This window comes from Amyelois transitella, chromosome 12, assembly GCF_032362555.1.
Source record: "Amyelois transitella isolate CPQ chromosome 12, ilAmyTran1.1, whole genome shotgun sequence".
Classification (NCBI taxonomy): Eukaryota; Metazoa; Arthropoda; class Insecta; order Lepidoptera; family Pyralidae; genus Amyelois; species Amyelois transitella.
The window spans coordinates 1,546,225-1,568,960 of record NC_083515.1 but is presented as its reverse complement, the minus strand read 5'-3'; the positions used below and the strand labels follow the sequence as shown (position 1 = coordinate 1,568,960).

The 22,736-nt window shown below is 34.5% G+C and overlaps 2 protein-coding genes across 2 annotated transcripts; both read right to left on the bottom strand.

The window, feature by feature from the left end:
- Positions 1-750: 750 nt before the first annotated feature.
- On the bottom strand, positions 751-6,067 carry LOC106137057 (monocarboxylate transporter 14-like). Its single transcript, XM_060946991.1, has 5 exons — positions 4,491-6,067; positions 3,898-4,362; positions 3,537-3,758; positions 2,661-2,970; positions 751-2,257 (listed from the first exon to the last, which is right to left on the bottom strand). Exons 1-5 carry the CDS (start codon positions 5,724-5,726, stop codon positions 2,067-2,069), a joined length of 2,424 nt encoding a protein of 807 aa, XP_060802974.1. The 5' UTR covers positions 5,727-6,067; the 3' UTR covers positions 751-2,066.
- Positions 6,067-22,369, bottom strand: LOC106140860 (hexosaminidase D-like). Its single transcript, XM_060946993.1, has 10 exons — positions 22,041-22,369; positions 21,704-21,758; positions 21,107-21,289; positions 20,546-20,743; positions 19,971-20,154; positions 19,026-19,180; positions 18,199-18,308; positions 17,519-17,619; positions 16,140-16,251; positions 6,067-6,108 (listed from the first exon to the last, which is right to left on the bottom strand). Exons 1-10 carry the CDS (start codon positions 22,055-22,057, stop codon positions 6,096-6,098), a joined length of 1,128 nt encoding a protein of 375 aa, XP_060802976.1. The 5' UTR covers positions 22,058-22,369; the 3' UTR covers positions 6,067-6,095.
- Between the last annotated feature and the right edge of the window lie 367 nt (positions 22,370-22,736).

Below are 22,736 nucleotides of genomic sequence, written 5' to 3'. Positions count from 1 at the left end.
ACTCAACCCAAGAGAGTTCTATCCTTAACATAATGATAACATCAATTCGGATTTATATTAAAAAAAAATATGTCTTTTCTACATAAATTTTTCCTACTAAGAAATTAGTTTCGCATATGCGTAGCCAAGTTTTCACTTTTTTCACCTAATAATCAAACTGGCAAGCGTAAAATGGGTACATTCACATTTTTTTAATTCCTTCTTCCGTGAACACTCTGAGACTTTTATATTATTATCTGTGGTAAACACATATAATTCAGTCAGCTTTAATTCAGTGGCTATTCAATATGAGTACCTCAATATTAATTTGAATATCCACTGTCTGTAAGACAGATTGCATGTCCTAGCTACAAAGAAAGAGAATTCGAGATCTTATGTGTTACATACACATTTCTATTACATCACAGAGGCCGACAATAGCAAATTGCAGTACAATAGCAAACTTTTGACATAGGTCACCTCTGAAAGATGGGGCCCAAAGTACTCACCTGCCTAACTCCAGCTATTACTGCTAGTACAGTTCAATTACTGAAACTGATTTGTTATTCCCTTTGCATCCAGTTTGAGAGGTAATAAGTAGCAAAATAATAGAAGCGCAGGGGTAAAGCTAATGGAAAAGCAATATTGCCAGGACCATGTCATTGCCTACTTGATCAAATGCCTTCAATAAATTTTAAACGGCGACTAGAAAATTAAGATCTTGAAAGAATGGTATATGTGATTGTTATCAGAAATAATAACTTCCCATCATCAAATCGCAAACATTTATTTTATTTCCTTACAATTTTAATAAGATTATATCGTATACCTTAAGTTACTTTCTAAGTAAGTAAGTAGATAAAACTCTTACGCTACAATACTTTCCGAATGCAATATAAAAATAAATTCGTAGGTAGGTAATATCATAATTATCATGATCATCACAATCTAAGGCAGAATAGGACAATTTTTTTTTATGAATAGTCGCCACACAATTACTTTACTTCATAAGTACCTACTTCCTGTTGTCTAAATACTACTGCACAAAAATATAAGATGTGAACACATTTCAAAAAGTCTGATTATAATCGTTTAAGAGTACCTGTATTTTTTTTTATTAAGTATGCTTGTTGTGTCACTTGTGTTCATTTGATTTGCATTATCTTATTTGCATTATCCATAATAATTATAAACTAAAAAATAAATAAGTGAAATACTACAAAACACGGATATAAACTAGGCACGCAGTGTCACTCTTAGAAAACAATTAAAATTAACTTACAAATAAAAATGGATATGGAGAAAGGCAATAACTACGATAATAATGATTGAATTATATTTTTAAGAAACTTGTTCAAAATAATTATGTTGTATATCTAATAATTATATTTTTTTCTCTCCCTTAATTTTTACTCTCAGAAGGATTTCTTCTCTCAGCCCGTTAGTTTATAAATTACTTGACAAATGAACATTATTATTTTACTGTTTTGCCTACTTAATTGAAAACAGGTGTCTACAAATATGAATAATCATGATTATCTTTTATGTGCTTTATATTCCAGTTTTAGACATTTCCAAAATATTTTTAGAGTTTCAGAACCGATGGAAGTACATGCGAACACTGATACAAATACAAATCTAATCTATTTATCACACTGAAACCGCATGAATCATATAATTATCTAAATAAATATAAATTACTTTCGTTTTAACCTATCTGATCTAATATCCACGAACGCACAAAACTTTAACATAACCTTGTAAGGCACTTTATTTTGTAATAAAGCTACAATATTTAGTGATAATATTCTAAGTGATTTTGCAGTGATCACAAGAATCATTGATACTCTTCTAATGTCCGATATGAGTATCTATAGCAAAGATGAAAATCTTTTCATAAATATACATCGACAAATTGTTACAATAAAATCCTTGTCTCAATTTTATATTAATCTTAAATTGCCTACCCTGTGCATATATATATATATAAACACGTCATTGCTTAACAATTTGATAGACCCACCATAATAGTGTTTGGTGTTTCATATCGGACTACAAAGGTGATGATTAATTTTCTGTTCATGATGTTAATGCGCTATAATGATCTTAATATTAGGATCCGGTTCACCAGCTGCATCTTTTGCGAGTGGAGCATTCCCGCACATCCTAAAGTTCTTGGTGTAAGGTATTACAGCAACGAGTAAACCAGAGATGATGACCCAGACACCGGCGACGTAGAATGCTGCGTCCCAATACCCGGTTATGTCTTTGAGTGCACCTGAAAATACATCGTGAAATAGGTTAATGGAAGATCTCCTTTTTATTAATTTAAGTATAAGTAATTATGGAAGATTTACAGCTAAGTAACAAAAAAGAATAGAATAAAGGAAGTCTTTAAATCTTTAAGCCTTGTTCTTGAATCGATTTATGGTTATTTTTCTCAAAACTAATCGATTTACAAATTTAAATCAAATGTAGCCGTCAGAGTTCACAAATAGCGTAGATAAAACATTTGACATGAATTTTTGACGATTCAACGAGGGAAAATTAAAAATAATAAACTAGTTGTAAGAGATTATTTGTTGCTTTTCAGTGTTTTCAAAATTAACAAAAATATCACGTATAAAATTATACATACATACATACAAAACTTCATTACAGAAAAAGTATTAATATCTTACCAGCCATAGGCGGACCAACTAGATGTCCAACACCTTGACTCAGCAAAACTAGACCGTAAGCCATAGTGAATCTTTCCAAAGCGATCAGCTCTACCAAAATGCTTGGAGTGTAAGAGTATGAGCTGGAGAACATAAGGCCGAACATGACTGCGTTGCAGGCTATGGCGTAGAAACTAGCTGGGTGGTGGGGGTCCAGCCATCCGATGAGGAGGGGGAAGAGAACGATGTTTCCACCGCAGATGACCAGGCAAAGGGCGTAGGTCTTGGTTATGTTGACCCAAGGAAGATCACCAATCCAACCGAGACCCACCTGAAAATTTTACAAACAGTTATAAGTTAATGCCTGAATAAGTACTATAAGAATAACGATAACATGGAGGAATTTTATGCAAAACCCTTAGATAAATATAATTTCCAAATAGATCATTTACAGATACATTATTGATTTGATTGCGCCGTGTAATTCCCGGCACCAATAGAAAAAAGAATAGGACCATTCCATCTCTCTCCCATGGATGTCGTAAAAGGCGACTAAAGGGTAGGCTTATAAACTTGGGATTCTTCTTTTAGGCGATCGGCTAGCAACCTGTCACTATTTGAATCTCAATTCTATCTTAAAGCCAAATAGCTAAACGTGGCCTGTCAGTCTTTTCAAGACTGTTGGCTCTGTCTACCTCGCAAGGGATATAGACGTGATTATATGTATGTATGTACAGATACATTATTTTGTTATAATTTTTAAGACGTACCCAGGACCATGGCCCAAATTCAAATTCATTCATGGCATGAATGTAAAATTTAATCACGAAAATAAAAATTATATAATTCATCATAAAATAAATAATTTTAAGTAGTATAAAACGATAGTATACTTACAATACCAATGATATTGGCGACCCCAAAAACACTGAGCATCCAACTGCCGTCAGACGCGGGGTATCCGCTCTTTTCCATAAAGTTGGCGATGTAGAAGTAAGGAACAATGAACCAGATGAACAAAACAAGAGTTGAGAGATTCATCATGAGAAAGTGGAACTCCGTGAACATGTTAAAGTCGAATGTCTTTTTGATCGTGTCGAGCATGCGGCGGAGACATGTCTGAAAAAACATATTAAACATCAACACAAACATCGTCATTGGTGATTAATATAAGGTAAAACTATTCTTACAGAATCATCAGTGTAAAATTACTTAAATTCATATATCTAGTTAACATGAAACATGCTAATTTACTTACCTTCTCTTCTTGATCATCTTCTACCGACCACATGGAATTTCTGTAAATATCAGGACAGGATGAGGCTCGCAATTTATACTTAGCAATATTCATCATAGCACCTCTATGCATAATAGAATTACGGTGCACCCTTATGTCTCTCAAATAATGATGATCGGTATTTAGTTGTCGCGATAACCAATCTTGCCTCGGTGGTATCACTGGAGTTTTATTCTCAGGAATAGGCTGTAGAAGTTTCTCTCTCACTTTCTCCAGCTTCGTTTCAAAATCTTTCTTCTGTTTCTTCTTCAGTTTGAGTTTCATAGACATGGTCACTGGTTTACTCTTAGCCGCTTCTGGAGCAGGTTCTATAGGGAGTTTTTGTTCAGAGTTGCTTCTCAATGCCAGAAGGGAAGGATAATTTTGTAATACGATGTTGTAGAGGCGTTTGTTAGCTGATAATTGTTCTAAAACTTCAACTGGTAGCTGTAATGAAAAGAAAAACATTATTATTAACTAAAGTTATAGTCCCTTTTACATATAAATTATTTAATTTGTACTTTATAGGTATTTCGAATAAATAAAGCCAAAGTTTACTAAGAAAATATATTTACCCTTTCGCTTTGCCTCAAAAATGTGGGCAAGTTAACGACGGAGCTGACTTTGTGGTGGGATAAATCTGTATTTTGTTTTGTTGTAGCTTCCAGATTTTCTGCTTCAGCTATTGAAGCTACCAAAGTGGTCAAAATATATTCCGGTGTTTCCCCACTCTTCATTAGAGTTTTAAGTTCCTCTATTCCTGGATATACTGAATCTGTGCCACCGGATCTGGCCGATCTTGCTGATATTGATACAGAACTTGATGCTTTCTTTGCATGATTCAATTTCCTCTGCTTCTTTTGTTCCAGTATTAACCATTCAGGGTCTCTCATTACAGCACCACAAATGCAAACGTTAAGAACTGTACCAGCGAGAAGTAACAAGGCACCTCTCCATCCATACTCTTCTAATAAATAAGTAGTAAGAGGTGAATAAACGAACGTTCCGAAGCCAACTCCACAAGAACCTAAACCTACAGCTAAATTTCTTCGTTTTTCAAACCAATACGCTATAGATACTACGGCTGTAACGTATAATAAACCCATTCCAATTCCAGCCATCAGGCCATAAGTCACGTATAGCACCTCAACAGAATTGCTCAATGAAGCTGCTACAAATCCAATTGTAGAAGCTACACCACCCAGAATAGTCATATTCCTGCAACCATAGCGATCTACCAATGCGCTCATTATTGGTCCTGCTATCAAAGGGACGGAGATAAATAAACTGCCAATCACCGAAGTCTTTGCTTCTGATTGGCCAAAATGGTCAACGAATTTGTCGTGCATCAATCCATAGGAAAATGCTAATCCATCAGCCACAGTTGCAATCAAGAAAGATGCGGCCACTACTACCCAACCCCATCCGCCGTCCGGTATTTGCGGTGGCTGTTCTGGAGGTTTACTTGAACAGATACTATCAACCTCTCCCAAACCAAAGAATTTAACCCCTTCATTATTTGAAGTGGCATCATCGTCGTGTTTCTCATTTTTATATCCCACAGCTAAAGAATTTTTAGGTGAATGTGAATCCGTTTTCATAGAATTCACTTTGTTGAGATCTTCTTTAGGCTTTTCGTCTTTCACATCTCGCTCTAATTTGTCATCTTTTTCATCAATGTACTTGAAGTCATTGATTTTATTAAGGAGAGGAGACGTAGTCTTCTCCTCTTCAGACGGTACTTTGTGTTCATATTTGATCGTTTTCTCTTTACCTGGAACTCCATTTGAATAGACTCTTTCAGTGTCCATTAGTCTTTGAGACGACCTGTTTGAAAGTACTCGTCGCGTACGTACTTGAGTTTCTAAGTCAATCCTCTAAAGGACGATTCTGTCGAATCGATTAGAACCAATGAAGAGATTGGTTGTAAGTGTAAGAGAAGAATTCTCTGGACCAGTGTCTTAATCTTGGGTCTCTAGCGGAATAGCGACAGGGTCTCTTAGTCAAGTAAAGTTTTTGGGCGCAAAGCTTGTAACTTGTCGAGTACATCAAGGACCGGCTAGTCCTCGATCTCAGCGTCTTGAAAACTTCACTTTTGTTTAGTCCTGATCTCCGGAATTCCGTATGCTCCGTTGGCATGAAGATTCAAACTGCTAGTGTTGCCAACATTTGAATATGCCTCAAAAAATTGACCTGAAATAAAATAAAAAATACTTAAATCAGTTATATTTAAGACACAAAACTAACAAATTTCAATATTCCTTAAAATAATATTAATCCAAATAATAAGTTAGATGTTATAATAGATTTCTTACAAAATTTTATTTTTAACAAAAAAAATATTTCCCAAATAAAGTGTCGCGTGTTTCGTCTGACGTATCTAAATTGCTATTATAAATTAATTCCTAAATCCATTAATTCTAAAACTGTTTTAACGATAAAACTAACATTAGGCGAAAGTAGAGCAAACACGCTTACAGATAACATTTTATGATATTTAAAGTTTGGCTAATGAGAGACGAACACAAGAAATTGAGGCTATAGTAATAAATCAAAGATGTCGGTATGTATGTAACTAAAAGTGCATAATTAGCTAGTTTTAATATAGCTAGTATATAATAATCATCTAAAAATCAAAGTTACGCATAATTTCAGTAAAACGATTGACAGTAAAACCTTATACGAAACGATTAAATATCTGAGAAATATTAAAAAAAATTAAGCCACCTACAAAATAATACAGGTTTTTCGCTAAACCCACGGGAATTATAGTTTTTACCGGGATGAAAGGTTCCCTGCCGATACTAAGTCAGGCAAAAGTATCGTGTAAAATGGTAAGTAGGCAAGCGAGAGCGCGACACTCCCAAAAGTGATTTATTTTTACAACGGCCTCGCGGAAAATAAATGGGGTGATAAAATTACGACCATCCCTGAATTCACCTTGACACAATTGACTACTGTAGTTATATACAAGTATAATCAGACCCATTCAATCTTCCATCTCTTTCTGTTATTCAGGGTAACCGAAAGGTGTAGAGCGAGAGAAGATAACACATAATAATATGCCGTATGTTGTGATTGCTTTGTTCATGGCAATAAATAATGAATAGAAAAAGGTCATACATATTATTATGAATAATTTTTGTTAACACATAGGTACATATGCCATATTAAAGTGATTGCAACAATAACAATAAATAGCAAAAGGTGGCCATATTGTTAAGAATTATTTTTGTTAAATTATTAACAGGCAACACCTTATTGACGCTAGTTTCTTCCCGCCTTACATATGGCAAATACGTTTTCACCTCTAATCTAAGTATATACATAGTACTTAGGTACTTTTTAATATTCTGTATTAAGTATAATAGAAATAGAGGTAGGTCTCAGACAAAGGACCATAGAGGTAGGTATAAAGTTATTCTAAGGCCTTTGGTTTCAAGAGTCGTTATATTTACTCAAGAATTTGTTCTGATTTTATCGTGAACCAGTCTAAAAGCAATTTTAAATACCTACTTAATATTTTCAAGAGTAGGTATTTTTTTTATTATTTACTTTTGCAAATAGGTACAATCTATAAGCAATAAATGAAACAGATGCAAAAAATCTTTATGTAAATATCTAAAGTTAATAAAATTTCGTCTAATATCGCTGACGGAAACCATATCTTTCATTTTATGACTTTGCTTCACAATAATTTATGTTTCTTATAAACAGTTATAAAGGATTGAGTTTATAGAGTAAAAATTTAAAGGTTTACAGTCTTAGGTACAGAAAGTCTTTATCTAAATGTATATTAAGTTCGTCCACGTTCACTTGTATGGCATTATAATAGAATTGAGATTCAAATAATGACAAGTTGCTGGCCCATCGCCTATAAGAAGCATCCCAAGTTTATAAGCCAATCCCTTGGTCACCTTTTACGACATCCATGGAAAGAAACGGAAAATTATTTTTATATTGGTCCGCCGGACACACACGGCACTTATAATATATAGTGATCTATATATGAAGGAGCAGTCAATCCTGACTGACGTCCCATAATAATTATGGGATCTATGGGTAGACAAAAAGGGCACTCCACAATCCCTGTGGAAATGAAAATTGTATTTTTCGCTTTACATAAGCGTTCCCTGTACACTAAGTAGTAGAAATAAATCTGAAGTTCAAGAAAGATGTTATTGCTTCGTGATTTGTGTGTGATTACACTAAGATACCTAAATATAGTATAGCCTGTTATGCTAGCTTGAAATTTGATGGCCAAAAACCTTATTGCAACGCGGTCCACAAACGAAAGCCTGAGTTGTAAGGCAAAAACAATTGAATCAATTTTTATAATTGCTCCAAACTGTGTTCGGCTTCTTGAAAAGAAATATCCTTAACTATCTTTTATAGAATAGTTATTTTGGGCATCATTGAAGCCCTCAGGGATGAATAAGTTACCCCGGTTTTCACTATTTCCATTATTTCTTCGCTCCTAATAGTTGTAGCGTGATGTTATATAGCCTAAAGCCTTTCTCGATAATTGGTCTATTCAACACATAGAATTTTTCAATTCGAACCAGTAGTTCCTGAGATTAGCGCGTTCAAAAAAACAAACTCTTCAGCTTTATAATATTAGTAGGTACAGATAAAAATAACATTCTAAAACTTAGACCGTACAGGCATTCGAAAGGAGCTAACTCGGCTGAGACATAACCGGTTGGGCCGAGGTTGGAATCGAGCTGAGGGGATGAACTCGAGGTAAGGTGCTGACCTGAAGGTGGCTATCGACCGCCTGTAATGCCTTACGATAATCTGTTTCAAACGGAACAGCTATATTAACCTAATCTATAAAAATCTAATCAAACTTTATTATTATTTTATGTGACTGTTTTCAAAACTTAGTTATACTGTATATTTTCCGAATTTCTCTCTCAACTGAGTGGCATACCCCGTTTAAGATAGCAATATATTTACACATTTCGCCTTATTCTTAACTAGCTGTTCCCGCGACTTCGTCCGCGTGGAATAGTTATTTTGGGCATCATTGAAGCCCTCAAGTATAAATAAGTTTTTTTTTCACATTTTACATTATTTCTTCGCTCCTGAAAGTTGCAGCGTGATGTTACATAGCCTAAAGCCTTCCTCGATAAATGATATATTCAACACAAAAAGAAGTTTTCAATTTGCACCAGTAGTTCCTGAGATTAGCGCGTTCAAACAAACAAACTATTCAGCTTTATAATATTAAGTATAGTATATAGTATACCATATTAGTGCCAAAAGCCGCCAAACACGAAGTGCGATTTTTGTAACTGATGTATTGGAGACTTGATGGCTTGAGAAAGGATTTATAAAAATCCCACGGAATCGGCAAGTCGCAGCCAAAGCTAGTACATATATAAAAGTATATCCTAAAGTTGTTCAAACCCTTGAGCTTCTCGGCATTTAGAATAGGGCCACTCCATCACTTTCCCGTGGATATCGTAAAAGGCGACTAAGGGAATAGCTAATAAACTTGAGATTCATCTTGTAGAACATCGGCTAGCAACGTGGCCTTTCAGTCTTTTCAAGACTGTTGGCTCTGTCATAGACAGATATACATAAGTAGGTAGGTATATAAGTGATTATATGTTTGTAGGTATGTGTATTCTAACCATAACAATCTTGTTTTGCTATTTAACAGATAACCTGCCACTCCTAAGCCTACATAGTTCGGCCTTGATAGGTCTTTAACCAGCCTTGGTTTAGCGCATAATGATGAGCTGTCGAGCAGACTGCTGGATTATTTTACACTAGAGGCCGCCCGCGACTTCGTCCGCATGGAAACCCTATCAATCCCGCGGGAACTCTGGGATAAAAAGTAGCCTATGTGTTATTCTGGGTCTTCAGCTACCTACATACCAAATTTCATGGTAATCGGTTCAGTAGTTTTTGCGTGAAAGAGTAACAAACATCCATACAAACTTTCGCCTTTATAATAGTAGTAGGATTATCTGTTGCAGATTATGTTTGACTGACTTGGCAGTTTATTTGAAGAAATAAACTCAATATTTATTTGGTGAACAAAACTTTGTTCACGAAATAAATATTGAGTTTATTTCTTCAACATATGATTATTACAATTTATAAATACCTACCTAGTTTTTCGTTTTTTTTTGTCTTATTGATGAATTATTTCGAGAAATAAGTATAGTACGAGTACTATATTGAAACCTAAGAATACTTATTAAATAGGTATTTGGTTTTTTTAAGTAAAGTCAGAAATTTTAAAATGTATTATGTGTTTACTTAGTTAGGTATTTTGTTAACGTTTGTTTGTGTGTTTTTCACTTCCCGTGCAAATAAAGTTTTGTATAAGCCAATCAGGGGTACGGGCATAAAACTCAGAAATTAAATAAAAACGTTCGCAAATTATACATGCCTACACACATATACCTAATCACGTCTATATCCCTTACCTACTTTTTTTGATACTTAGATATAATGAGTAGCTTTTTTTCAATCAGATTGATCAATAAATCAAGATGGTGTCAAAGGACAATCAAAATAACAAGATTGCAACATTTATCAGGTGATATCTAAGCTATATAGATGATATCTACTCATGTATCTTAAGTATGATAATGAAGATAATTTTCAAAACATTTGGATTTTCCTATCTGTGTTTATAATATATTTAAATTGTGTGCCGTGTGGTTCCCGGCACTTTTAAAATAGGACCATGTCGTAAAAGACGACTAAGGGAAAGGCAAATATTTACTTTTTAAATCTCAATATTCAGCCAAACAGCCGATAACGTGGGCTTTCATCCAACGATTGTTTTTTTTTTGTTATATTTCTTAATGCAATAAAAAGTTTACAAACAAACAAACAAATGTATAGCACAATTGGCGGACTTAATGCTAGAAGCATTATCTACCAGTCAACTATTGGGTTTTTTTTTTACTTAAGATTAGGTTATAACTACTTCATCTTTTTATTGTGGATGTTATGAAAGGTAAATTACCTATAAATACGGGTGAACATATTCAACATGGTGTTAGCTCAAAATGAAAATTAAATATATTATATAAATATATATGAGACAGATTACACAGATTTAGTTAGTCTCGAAGTAAGCTCGAGATTTAAATTGTGATACGATACTATATTTATAATTAATACTTATAAAAGACAATCTAAGACCCAGGCTAATCAGAGAAAGTTCGTTTTTCAAATTCAAATTCCAAATCTTTATCTATTATTTATTATGGGACATTTCAACATCACATAATAATTGTCATATATTTTGGATTCACGACATTGGTTAACATCAAATAAATACCTTAAAACTAGGTTTTCTGCCGCTTCTAAAGCGTCAGTGCAGAAGAAACGGTAACAAACTGCACCGTAGCATATTTATCAATAACGTCAACTTCATAATTGTCCATACTTAGAATAGAAATTTTGGCATTCATTCTTATTAGTATCACATCGTGCCCTGGCTGAGATTCGAACCCGGGGCATTGATTTAAAACCAATAATTTTTTTTTCTTCTTTCTATATTATTTCCCTGGCGTTTTGACAATACTAAAAGTTTATTTTCAGCTGACACCTACGCTTTACGTAAGTTTGTCTGCTTTTCGGAAACACGAGACTTTGGACGTCGGCCAGAGACAAGTGTGCTGGAAACGGTCTTGACACATTTGCGTAATAAAATATAAATTATTGGCGGCAAATGGTATGAGGTCTTATGACTTCGTATCATAAAACTGTAGACATTTTTTAGCATTTTAGTGACTTAGGTATTATACATTTTCAACCGACTTCAAACAACATTGGAATGTTTGTTTTCTAAAGATTTGCTACGCAATACAGTAACAGGGTGAAACATTATAATTCAATGTCTAATAAATAAGTAATAATAAAATATTGGGCGTAAGACGTATATTTAAGTACATGTTGTTTTGTGAACTTTTGTGTGAAGTCATAGAATATAGCGAAATTTACGCGGGCGAATCTCAACCTTAACTTAAAATTAACTAAATTAAATATTCCTTTTGCTTGTTTTGGCAACTACCTAATTGTGAAAAAATAAGAAATTGGAGATTGGATTCGTTCATATATTTTTTTAAAATTTTCTAGTTATTATCATAAAACCTGACCAGTTAAAGGAGCATTTCCAACTAAACAAATATTGCTCAATTGAACTTTTGACCACATAAATACTCGTGAACAGTGTTCAACACACCATCAAGTAAATATTTTGACTTTGACTAGCACAACCTCTGAATAGCGTCACCATGACAGTTGCATATAAAACAGCCTATTGTTTGATAGCAAGGATGCGCCGTGAGTCGACAACGAATGCATATCATTGTCGCCATTGTAGGTACAGTCAACGGCTTATAACTCCAATCAGAACATTAATAAGTAAAAATGTTTTATTATGTTTTTCTCAAATAACTAATTCTACCTTAAAAAAAAATAAACAAGATTATTCTTAAAGTGTGACACTAAAATTTAGATAAGATTTGATTGCTAGTATTATTTATTTAACTACAACGATTATCCGTGTGGTTTCTGACGCTTTATAATAGAACTACTCCACTTTACTCGCTTAATGATAGAATTAAGATTCGAATAGTGACAGGTTGCTAGCCGATCGCCTAAAAAAGGAATCACAAGTATATAGGCATATCCCTTAGTCGCCTTTTACGACATCCAAGGGAAAGAGATGGAGTGGTCCTATTCATTTTTCTATTGAACCACACGCCAAACTTTTTTTTATCTCTATGATTTCTAACACTTTACACAAATACCTAGGTACCTATTTTTAAAAGTCGTTAAATTTACACCAAGTACTTTAACATAACAGGAAACTAGAGCTCTCATAGAGTCAAGGAAGCAGTCAATCAAGAACCCAATCGGTCCAGTTTTCACCAATGTCCGATCAATGAGCTGACCTGACCTGAATTACCAGTACCTACACCAGAAGATACCAGACTTAGCCGAAACTAATTTTAATTCTCTTTTTGTGTCGGAAATGAGAAATGACTACCTGTTACCCGCGTCTTCGTCAGCTTTAAATCTTTATAAATTTTAACTTTACTGTATTATAAAAATCCGTTCAATAGTTTTCGCGTAAAAGCATTCTTCGCATTTATAATATTATAAATAAATATAAGCTTCTTTCTAATTTAAGTTTCTGCTTAAAAAAATAACACGAATATAAAAATACTTACCTGTGAGAACCCAACTAAGTAAGAAAGTACGGTTTTCTTAAAATGTAATCGAAATACAAATGAACTTTGAAAATTGAGCGAAACTAATCAATGAAACATTAGGTAAGTACATAGTTAACTTATAGTACTCGTATAAGAGAGTTTAAGAATGTAAACAATTTAGGATAACATATCATTAGTTTAGTAACCCACTTAGAGTTAGTATAATAAGTGGGTATAATTTGGATTATGAGTTCATATGCGTAATGCGTAGGTACTTAAAGGTACTTAAACTAGTTTAAAAGGATAACAATGTATTTAAATACATGCATCTTGTATTTTTATTTGTTAAATACTTACCTAGTATTTAAAATCATACATACATATAGTCCACATCCCTTGTAGTAAGATATATATTTGACGTCTTTGTGAAACCAAAAGATATGACAATTAAGTGATATGAAGTGTCCTATAATAATGAATGAAAATTTTAAATTTGATTTTGAATTTGAACCTGCGACTGAAAGGTCACGTTCAGATGTATGGCTTAGTGATGGAATTGAGATTCAAACAGTGACAGGTTGCTAACCCATCACCTACAGGAATCCCAAGTATATTAGCCTTTCCTTTATAATCATTTAAGTGTTAAACGATAGGTACTGATGATGACTGAATCAAATAAGAAATAAAGTAAACATATATGTACGATCGCGTTCATATCTGCAGTCATAGTTTTAAAATTCTTACGGGTTAAAATAGCGTGCACTGTGGTTCCACTAGATATACACACACATGCATATTTAAAAAGAATAAATATTCCTTCAAATTAATACGGTCTTTAATGACAATGATTACTAAGTAAAAGAGTTTATTATTCTATGACATATAACATAACAAAACAGAAAGAGACGGTAATTAACATTCGCCGAACTGGGCCCGATAATTGTCGATCGAGATATCGTCGTCTCTCATTATTTGCATAAGATTTGCCTATAGAGGGAAGCCTGCGACTGCCAGACTTATGTCATTTCAATAAGGTTGAAAGTTTGTCTGCACACGACCCTAACATAGGTAGGTGGTTCCTTTGAAAGTTATTGGGTAGCAATTTTATTATTTCGTGTGAGCAAGTGAGATCTAAGATATATGAGATAATCTCGCTTGCTCACACTCGCTTGTTCTAGTTACTAGCGTTACTTGGATTCCGAAGTTATTCAAGGATTTTTTTGTCTATTTTAGTGTTACTGACAATTTTTAATGTTTCAAGGTGCCATTTGAACTAAGTAACTGACTGACTAACTAACTAACTGATATCTAAGAATTACAATACCCGTGTCTTCAAACACGGAAATCAGCAAGAAATATTAAACAAGAGGGAGCAAAATAAAACATTCAATAATTAAAATTAGTAAATTTTATTGAAACAGTTTACCTATAGTTTTATTTACACATTGATGATTATATAAAGCTATACATATATAGTATATTACACTAATTGTATCATCCACTTATCTCCTATTATTAAGGTTACAGCTTAATTATTCGTTTTCATAAAGAAAAGATATTGAAGCTGTCCTTAAAATACTATCTAAGTAATTAGTACTTTTAATATAAATTGGCAGAACCTTTCACGCACTATATGGACTCGATGCACAGGGAAGTTGTCTTGCACAAATGATATTGTTGGCATATCATCAATCGGATAAATACACCGCACAGTTGGTAACATGGTTTCTTGCAGCACTTGCACATAATGAGCAGCTGTAGCGCGTCCTGCTATCCACACCTGTTCCCCAGGTCCAGCAGCACTCATCCAGCCCCACATATTTACAGATATGTGTCCAGACTCCATATTTGGCACAATATTTTTTTCTTCATATCGAGTTGCATTTCTTCGCCATAAATGAAGCCTACCGTGTTGCGATGACGTAAACGAACATTTTCGTCCGTAAATATCGCTTTTTTCCAGTTAAAATCCAAATACTGCCGAGCAAATTCTAAACGTTTTTGCTTATTTATTTCTGATAAATACGGCTTTCTTGCTGGCTGTCTGTGGTGCAGTCCCTCACGGTGCAAACTCAACGAACAGTAACCACTGATGTGTCGAACTGTTCCGCAAATGTTCAGGTCGGTATGAAGCCATTATTTTCGTACTGGTCCACCATGGATCTCCGCTGTGTGGCGTGTCGCTGTGTTGATTAGCGGACGACTTTTTTTTTTTCACTACCCTCTTCTTGATGGCGCGTTACCCAACGTTTCACCGCTTGTTGTTTATTGTGTTATTTGTGTGAATGTGTGAGTGGTAGCAGTGGTGCAAGCTATAAAGTTTTGCGAACTATGACTGCAATTATGAACGTGACCGTACCTTCAGCAGTAGTATAGACAACCTTTTTCCATAGTGCCGTGTGGTTCCCTGCACCAATAAAAATAAGACTATCTTTTTTCCGTAGACGTCGTAAAAGGCGACCAAAGGATAGGCTTATAAACTTGGGATTCTTCTTTCAGGCGATGGTCTAGCAACACGCCAATATTTAAATCTCAATTCTATCATTAAGCCAAACAGCTGATATAATTATAAGTATTTACGCCGAGCTTGTATGAAGAGAGTTATGAATATTATATAATATAATATAAGTTTGAAGAATGAATGTGGATGAAGCGAAGGAAGTATGCAGAGATCGTGGAAAGTGGAAAGAGGTAGTCTCTGCCTACCCCTCCGGGAAAGATGCGTGATTTTATGTATGTATTTACAAGACTGTTGTCTCTGTCTACCCCACAAGGGATACAGACGTGATTGTATGTATGTTTTCCAATTGGTTATTGCCACGGGAGAGAGGTTCCGAAAATAAAAGCAAATATAAATATTAATTTTAGGCAACCTGTCACTATTTGAATCTCAATTCTATCTTAAAGCCAAATAGCTGAACGTGGCCTATCATTCTTTTCAATGCTGTTGGCTCTGTCTACCCCGCAAGGGATATAGACGTGATTATATGTATGTATGTATAAATATAAAACGAGTAAAAATAAACTACTGACCCAGCAACAAATTTCTGACAATCCTCAGTCAATGAGATAGCGTATCTGATGCATTTAGCAAGATGGCTGCCGGGCCATTCCTCGGCCGGCAAATCTTCACACACTGACGTTTCTGAAACATTCACATAAAAAGATAGATACAGTAAAACTCCAATTATCCGAACTCCGACTATCCGAATCGCCGATTATCCGAATCAAATCAATCAATCAAGTTCTTCATGGCAATTATCCGAATATTTGATTATCCAAATGGGTCCCGGTCCCCATTAATTCGGATAATTGGAGTTCTACTGTAGATAAAACTCTTTATTGCACCATAAGAGTAAAACATACAAAACAACATAAAACAGATGGAGATGGTACTTGGGATTCTTTTTTAGGCGATGGGCTAGCAACCTATCACTATTTGAATCTCAATTCTATCATTAAGCCAAATATGTAGCTGAACGTGGCCATTCAGTCTTTTCAAGCCTGTCGGCTCTGTCTACCCCGCAAGGGATATAGACGTGACCATATGTATGTATGTATGTAGATGGTACAAAGGCGGACTTATCGCTAATGCAATCTCTTCCAGTCAACCTTTGGGTGGAAGGAAACTAAACAGGAGATTGGCGTTGGCGCAGAACAAGAGAAATAAATCTAATACGGTATAAAGATACGGTAGTTATTCAATCGATACTGCACACCGTGGTATAGTAAAGCGGAGGGTGCAACTGGGAACACTCAAACCTGCCCCCTGATCCCAGTAGTATTACTAAGTGGAGGAAAACTAAAAGGAAAAAAAAAGAATAGATATGCATACATACATACATATGGTCATGTCTCTATCCCTTGTGGGCTAGACAGAGTCAACAGTCTTGAAAAGACTGAATGGCCACGCTCAGCTTTTTGGCTTAATGATAGAATTGAGATTCAAATAGTGACAGGTTGCTAGCCCATCGCCTACAAAAGAATCCCAAGTTTATAAGCCTATCCCTTAGTCGCCTTTTACGACATCCATGGGTAAGAGATGGAGTGGTCCTATTCTTTTTTGTATTGGTGCTGGGAACCACACGGCACATTTTGTGTTTTATTTTAAGATCCATTTTCGAATGGACGGACGAACTTGTTTGGTTCTGATTGTTTTTTCAGCGAGATTGTGGTTTTATAGATATTGCGTCGATACATTCTCTGGATCTCCCGCAAGGGATATAGACGTGACCATATGTATCCCCACATTATAAAATTCTGTTCAATCACAATGTGCAAAAATTAATACTTAAAGGACTGTGTGTTTTATTGCAATACGTTAAAATCTATTTTTAAAATGTACTAAATCATTTATTAAATAGCTTATAAATGTTCGGACGTTATATAATGACAGTGGGAGTCGTACAAACCTAATGGTCGGCCGTCAACTTGGGCCACAGTACTCAAACAGCTCGCCAAACTCGGCATAGAAACAGGCAATATCTCACAGAGTGGGCTGAAATGTTCGTACCTTAAAAAAAATTAATAATAACACCAATTAATTATTACAACCAAATAGCTAAACGTTGTCTATCAGTGCTTTCAAGAATGTTGACTCTGTCTACCCCGCAATGTATATAGACGTGATTATATGTATGTATGTAATTATCACAACGAATCTAGAGAATGTATAAAATAATTATTTAAATTTTAATCTAATATTTGCATAATGTAACTATTTTTTCCTATGTTCACGCGAAATTATATGTTTTCTATTCATTGAGTAGGGCTACGGATATTTAAAAAGATGGACATTACAAAACTATATTATATGGTGTATATTATATATGTATGTGTTTTATGAGACATAATTATAAACTTTATAAAATACTAGCTCCGATTTCGCACCGGTAGCATTTATAAAAAACCTACCTCAAAAAACCCTCTTTCCGACATTTCAAAATCCGTACACAACTTACCGAGAAAAACGTATACATACAGACAGACAGAGCAAATACGGGACTTTACAATATGTAATAATGTTTATACCAGACTCTCACTTATGCTAAGTAATCCGAATGGAAAACGCGATGAAAACTCAAATCAATACCTCGACCAGCCAGTCAATATGATTCCAGCGAAATTGATATTCGGATATTTTTCAAATTCATTCACCCAAGCCACGTGGTTGCTCACGTATCTACTGGCAGGCGATATCACCTATAAAAACAATAAAAAAAATTAAAAAACATACATACATACATACAAACGAACGCGCCTTAAAGACTATGATTCTGCATCGGGTATTTTATATTCACGTATATATATATATAGAGATGAATGTGCTAGATAAGTGTGCCTAAACCCTTGGGGACTAAGGGTATTTACGACAAAAATACATACATATTATCATGTTTATATCCCTTGCCGGGCCACGGTAAGCTGTTTGGCTTAATGATGGAGTTGAGATTCAAATAAATTGTCTTAAAGAAGCCCAAATTTCTATACCCTTAGTCCCCATTTACGTCATCAATGTAAAAGAGATGAAGTGATCCTATTTATATAATATGTCGGAAACCACACGGCACATATCATTATATACCTTATTAATATTAATATTAAGATTTGAGCGTTCAAACAAACAAACAAACTCTTCAGCTTCATAATATTAGTATAGATGTAATCATCTTGTTTGAACGCTCAAATCTCAAGAAATACTGGTTCGAATTTTTTTATTGAAGAAGGCTTTAGGCTATATAACATCACGCTGCAACTATACGGAGCAAAGAAATAATGGCATATGCAAAAAAAAGAACGGGGAAAATTATTCTTTAATTATTCTAAAATTATATTATATCCTTGAGGACTCCAATGATGCCCAAAATAACTATTCCACGCGGACGAAGTCGCGGGCACGGTTAGTGTATTAATATTTACCTTATTAATTCCATTGGCGCCCTTAAACGCCGAAGCGGCCCACACCTTCGGGAACATCTCCGAGTATTTGGTCCACAAATCTGGTGGTATGTTGAAATGGTGCACCACATTGTAATCCCACACCACTGGTTGCACCAACTCGCCTAGTTTGTACGCTGTAACATTTTTTTTTTTAATTCAATATTGAAATAAGGCATTTGTCGTCCATCTCACCTGATGGTAAGTATATAATTTGTCAGTCATATTTTAGTGTATAACAATTTCTTTAATCTTGTAATTATTAATTTACTAGCTGTGCCCGCGACTTCGTCCGCGTGGAATAGTTATATTGGGCATCATTGAAGCCCTGATGGATGAATAACGTTCCCCGTTTTTTTTTTCACATTTTCCATTATTTATTTTCTCTTTATATATAGGTATATAGCCTTTAGGCTATTATTTATATCTTTAGGCTATTATATATATTATTTATTTATTAACCATTTATTTATATTAACCATTAACCATTTATCGACGAAGGCTTTAGCCTTCGTCGATAAATGGTTTATTCAAATCAAAAAGAATTTTTCAATTCAAATCAGTAATTATTGAGATTAGCGCGTTCATACAAACAAACAAACTCTTCAGCTTTATAATATTAGTATAGATTGGATTAGGCGTTTGTCTTCCATCTCACCTGATGTTGAGCGACGATGAAATTTGTCAGTCATATTTAAGTGTATAACAATTTCTTCATTCTTGTTATTATTAATTTATAACATACAATTTCAATGTGCCCAAACTCATGGACATTAACATATCATTCCAAATCTGATCATACATACATACATATGATCACGTCTATATGCCTTACAGGGTAAACAGTCTTAAAAAGACTGATGGGCCTGATCATATATCTGTATACAACAATTTCTTGTACATATTAATAATGTAAAAAATACTCACATTTCAATGTATCCAAACTCATGGGCCTTAACATATCATCCCACATCAAGATAGTCAAATTTGGTCTCTTTTCTTTCAGGAATAGAGCTAAATTTTGTATGTGTTCCAGGTAAAGTGATACTGTTCCGTGTGCATTCCCTTCTAGTTTCTTTTTACAATCTGAACATACACCTGTGTACCATACCTGGAAAATACATACATATAGTGCCGTGTGGTTCCCGGCAGTGCCGTGTGGTTCCCGGCACCAATACAAAAAAGAATAGGACCACTCCATCTCTTTCCCACGGATGTCGTAAAAGGCGACTAAGGGATAGGCTTATAAAATTGCGATCCTTTTTTTAGGCAATGGGCTAGCAACCTGTCACTTTTTGGATCTCAATTCCATCATTGAGCCGAGCAGCTGAACGTGGCCATTCGGTCTTTTCGGGACTATTGGCTCTGTCTACCCCGTAAGGAATATAGACGTGACTATATGTATGTATGTACATACATATATTCATACCCTTATCCTTAGTAGAAATTATCACAAAAGCAAAACACTATATATTTTCTTGTATCAAACCAAAATTATTCACCTCATCAGCTCCAATATGTAAATAAGCCGCATCAGGCTGAGCATCCAGCACTTGTTCGAGCATGGCTCGGACTAGAACCTGGGACTCCGGTTTGGACGGACAGAGCGAGGTGGGAGACTCTGGGAGTTCCCGGAGAGGTGCATATGCTGGGTGCTTCAGTACAAACTCCATGTGACCCATGGTTTGGATTAATTGGATCTGAAATCAGAATAAAGTGACTTTTGAACACACAAAGTAAATTTCTTCCATGCACAAAATACTTGTACTAATAAATAGTTGGGAATCAAACTTAGTACATACTATGTGATAGACATACATAGATTCTGCCACAGGACCAAGGCACTTAAATTATCGTAGACCACTCATAGACTAACAAAATCTTCAAATGGTTTTAAATGAAAATATGAAAAAATAAAATCTCACAAACATGAAACCCAGCTAGATCATTATCTTAAAAATGCATCAAATTAATTTATCTGTTTATGTGTAATATTTGTGCATACAGATATAGACAGGACTAGTGGTATAAATAATTGCATTTTTCACATAGCAGAAACTTACAACTTCCAAGCTATTTTCTTTACAAAATCTCATGATATAATTAACTTCGTCTATTGTGTACATGCCGTCTCCCCCGCATCCCATGATACTTCCTAATGCCACAAGCTCTCCATTATACGGAAATGTGTCTTCCCATTCGAACAGGGCTCCGGTAGCGCCCCATGATTTGGCTTTCAGTAATACCTGGAATCAGAATATCCACTTTGACTACAGGAACTGATAAAATTAATAATATTGAATGATCATGCAATAACATCAACCTAACAGCTTAACTAACTTAAGCCTAACAGCTGAATGTGGCCTATCAGTCTTCCGAGACTGCTTGCTCTGTCTACCCCACAAGGGATTATATGAATGAATGAGTCATTAATATTATAAAAAAAATTGTCCATGTTTGGTATCAGGCGCGGTGAGGTTTTTTCAGGACTTTAGAATCGGACCACTTATATGTATATTAGTACATAATATATTATAGTGGTCTCACTTATGTATTAGTAAAAGTATAACATAATATACTTTTACAAAAATATAACACACTTATGTTTTTGTAAAAGTATAATATAAGTACTGACAGTATTGATCTATGAACAAGATTACCTTTTCTAAATAAGGAATCTTCCAAGGAGCACCCTTCAAGTCCAAATGTACAATCCTGGAAAATAAATTTTAATTTTTATATATAGAAAAACTATCGCTGTCCCGTTTCACGTCATTATAAAAAGCGAAACGTCGCGCGTGTCACATACTACGGGGACAGAAACCAGCAATACAAATTAACCAATTGAAAGTGTAACAATTTGTAAATAATTATTTAAAACCAAAAGCTATGAAATTGGCTAGTTAGGAAACAAAATTAGTTTTAGATAAAAGCATTGTAAAACTTTTAGGGAAAGTAAACATTTTGTGAGTTAAAGGCGATTTAGTTAGGGCTTACCTGTGTTCCACTTGCATTGTTGTTTTGGTTTGAAATGGCTAAACAATGATTAAATTTTAACGAGTTCTTGAGTTGTAGTTGCAAATTCTTGAGGTAAGTATTTTTCAAATATATAACATCAGTTTGAGTCAACTTCTATGCTATTGCACGCGAATTAAAAAAGCCGGTAAGGTACATACGTTGTTTGTTTGTTATAAACAATAACTCATCATTTATTTTGATTATATATCGGAACTTGCCCTTGAATAAGTTGAATCAAGAATATTAAACAACGTCAGAGTATTTATATTTCAAATACCACAATCAAAAAAAGAAAACAAAACAAACAAAGCCATAATTAAATCTATCAACTAAACTTGTCAATGCCACGCCTTGAATTGACATTGACATAACTGAATTTGATAGAAGATTGGACGTCTTCAAAAGATTTTAATGTTGCCAAAAGTGTTATTATAATCTACCCTACTCAACCCAAGAGAGTTCTATCCTTAACATAATGATAACATCAATTCGGATTTATATTAAAAAAAAATATGTCTTTTCTACATAAATTATTCCTACTAAGAAATTAGTTTCGCATATGCGTAGCCAAGTTTTCACTTTTTTCACCTAATAATCAAACCGGCCATCGTAAAATGGGTACATTCACATTTTTTTAATTCCTTCTTCCGAGAACACTCTGAGACTTTTATATTA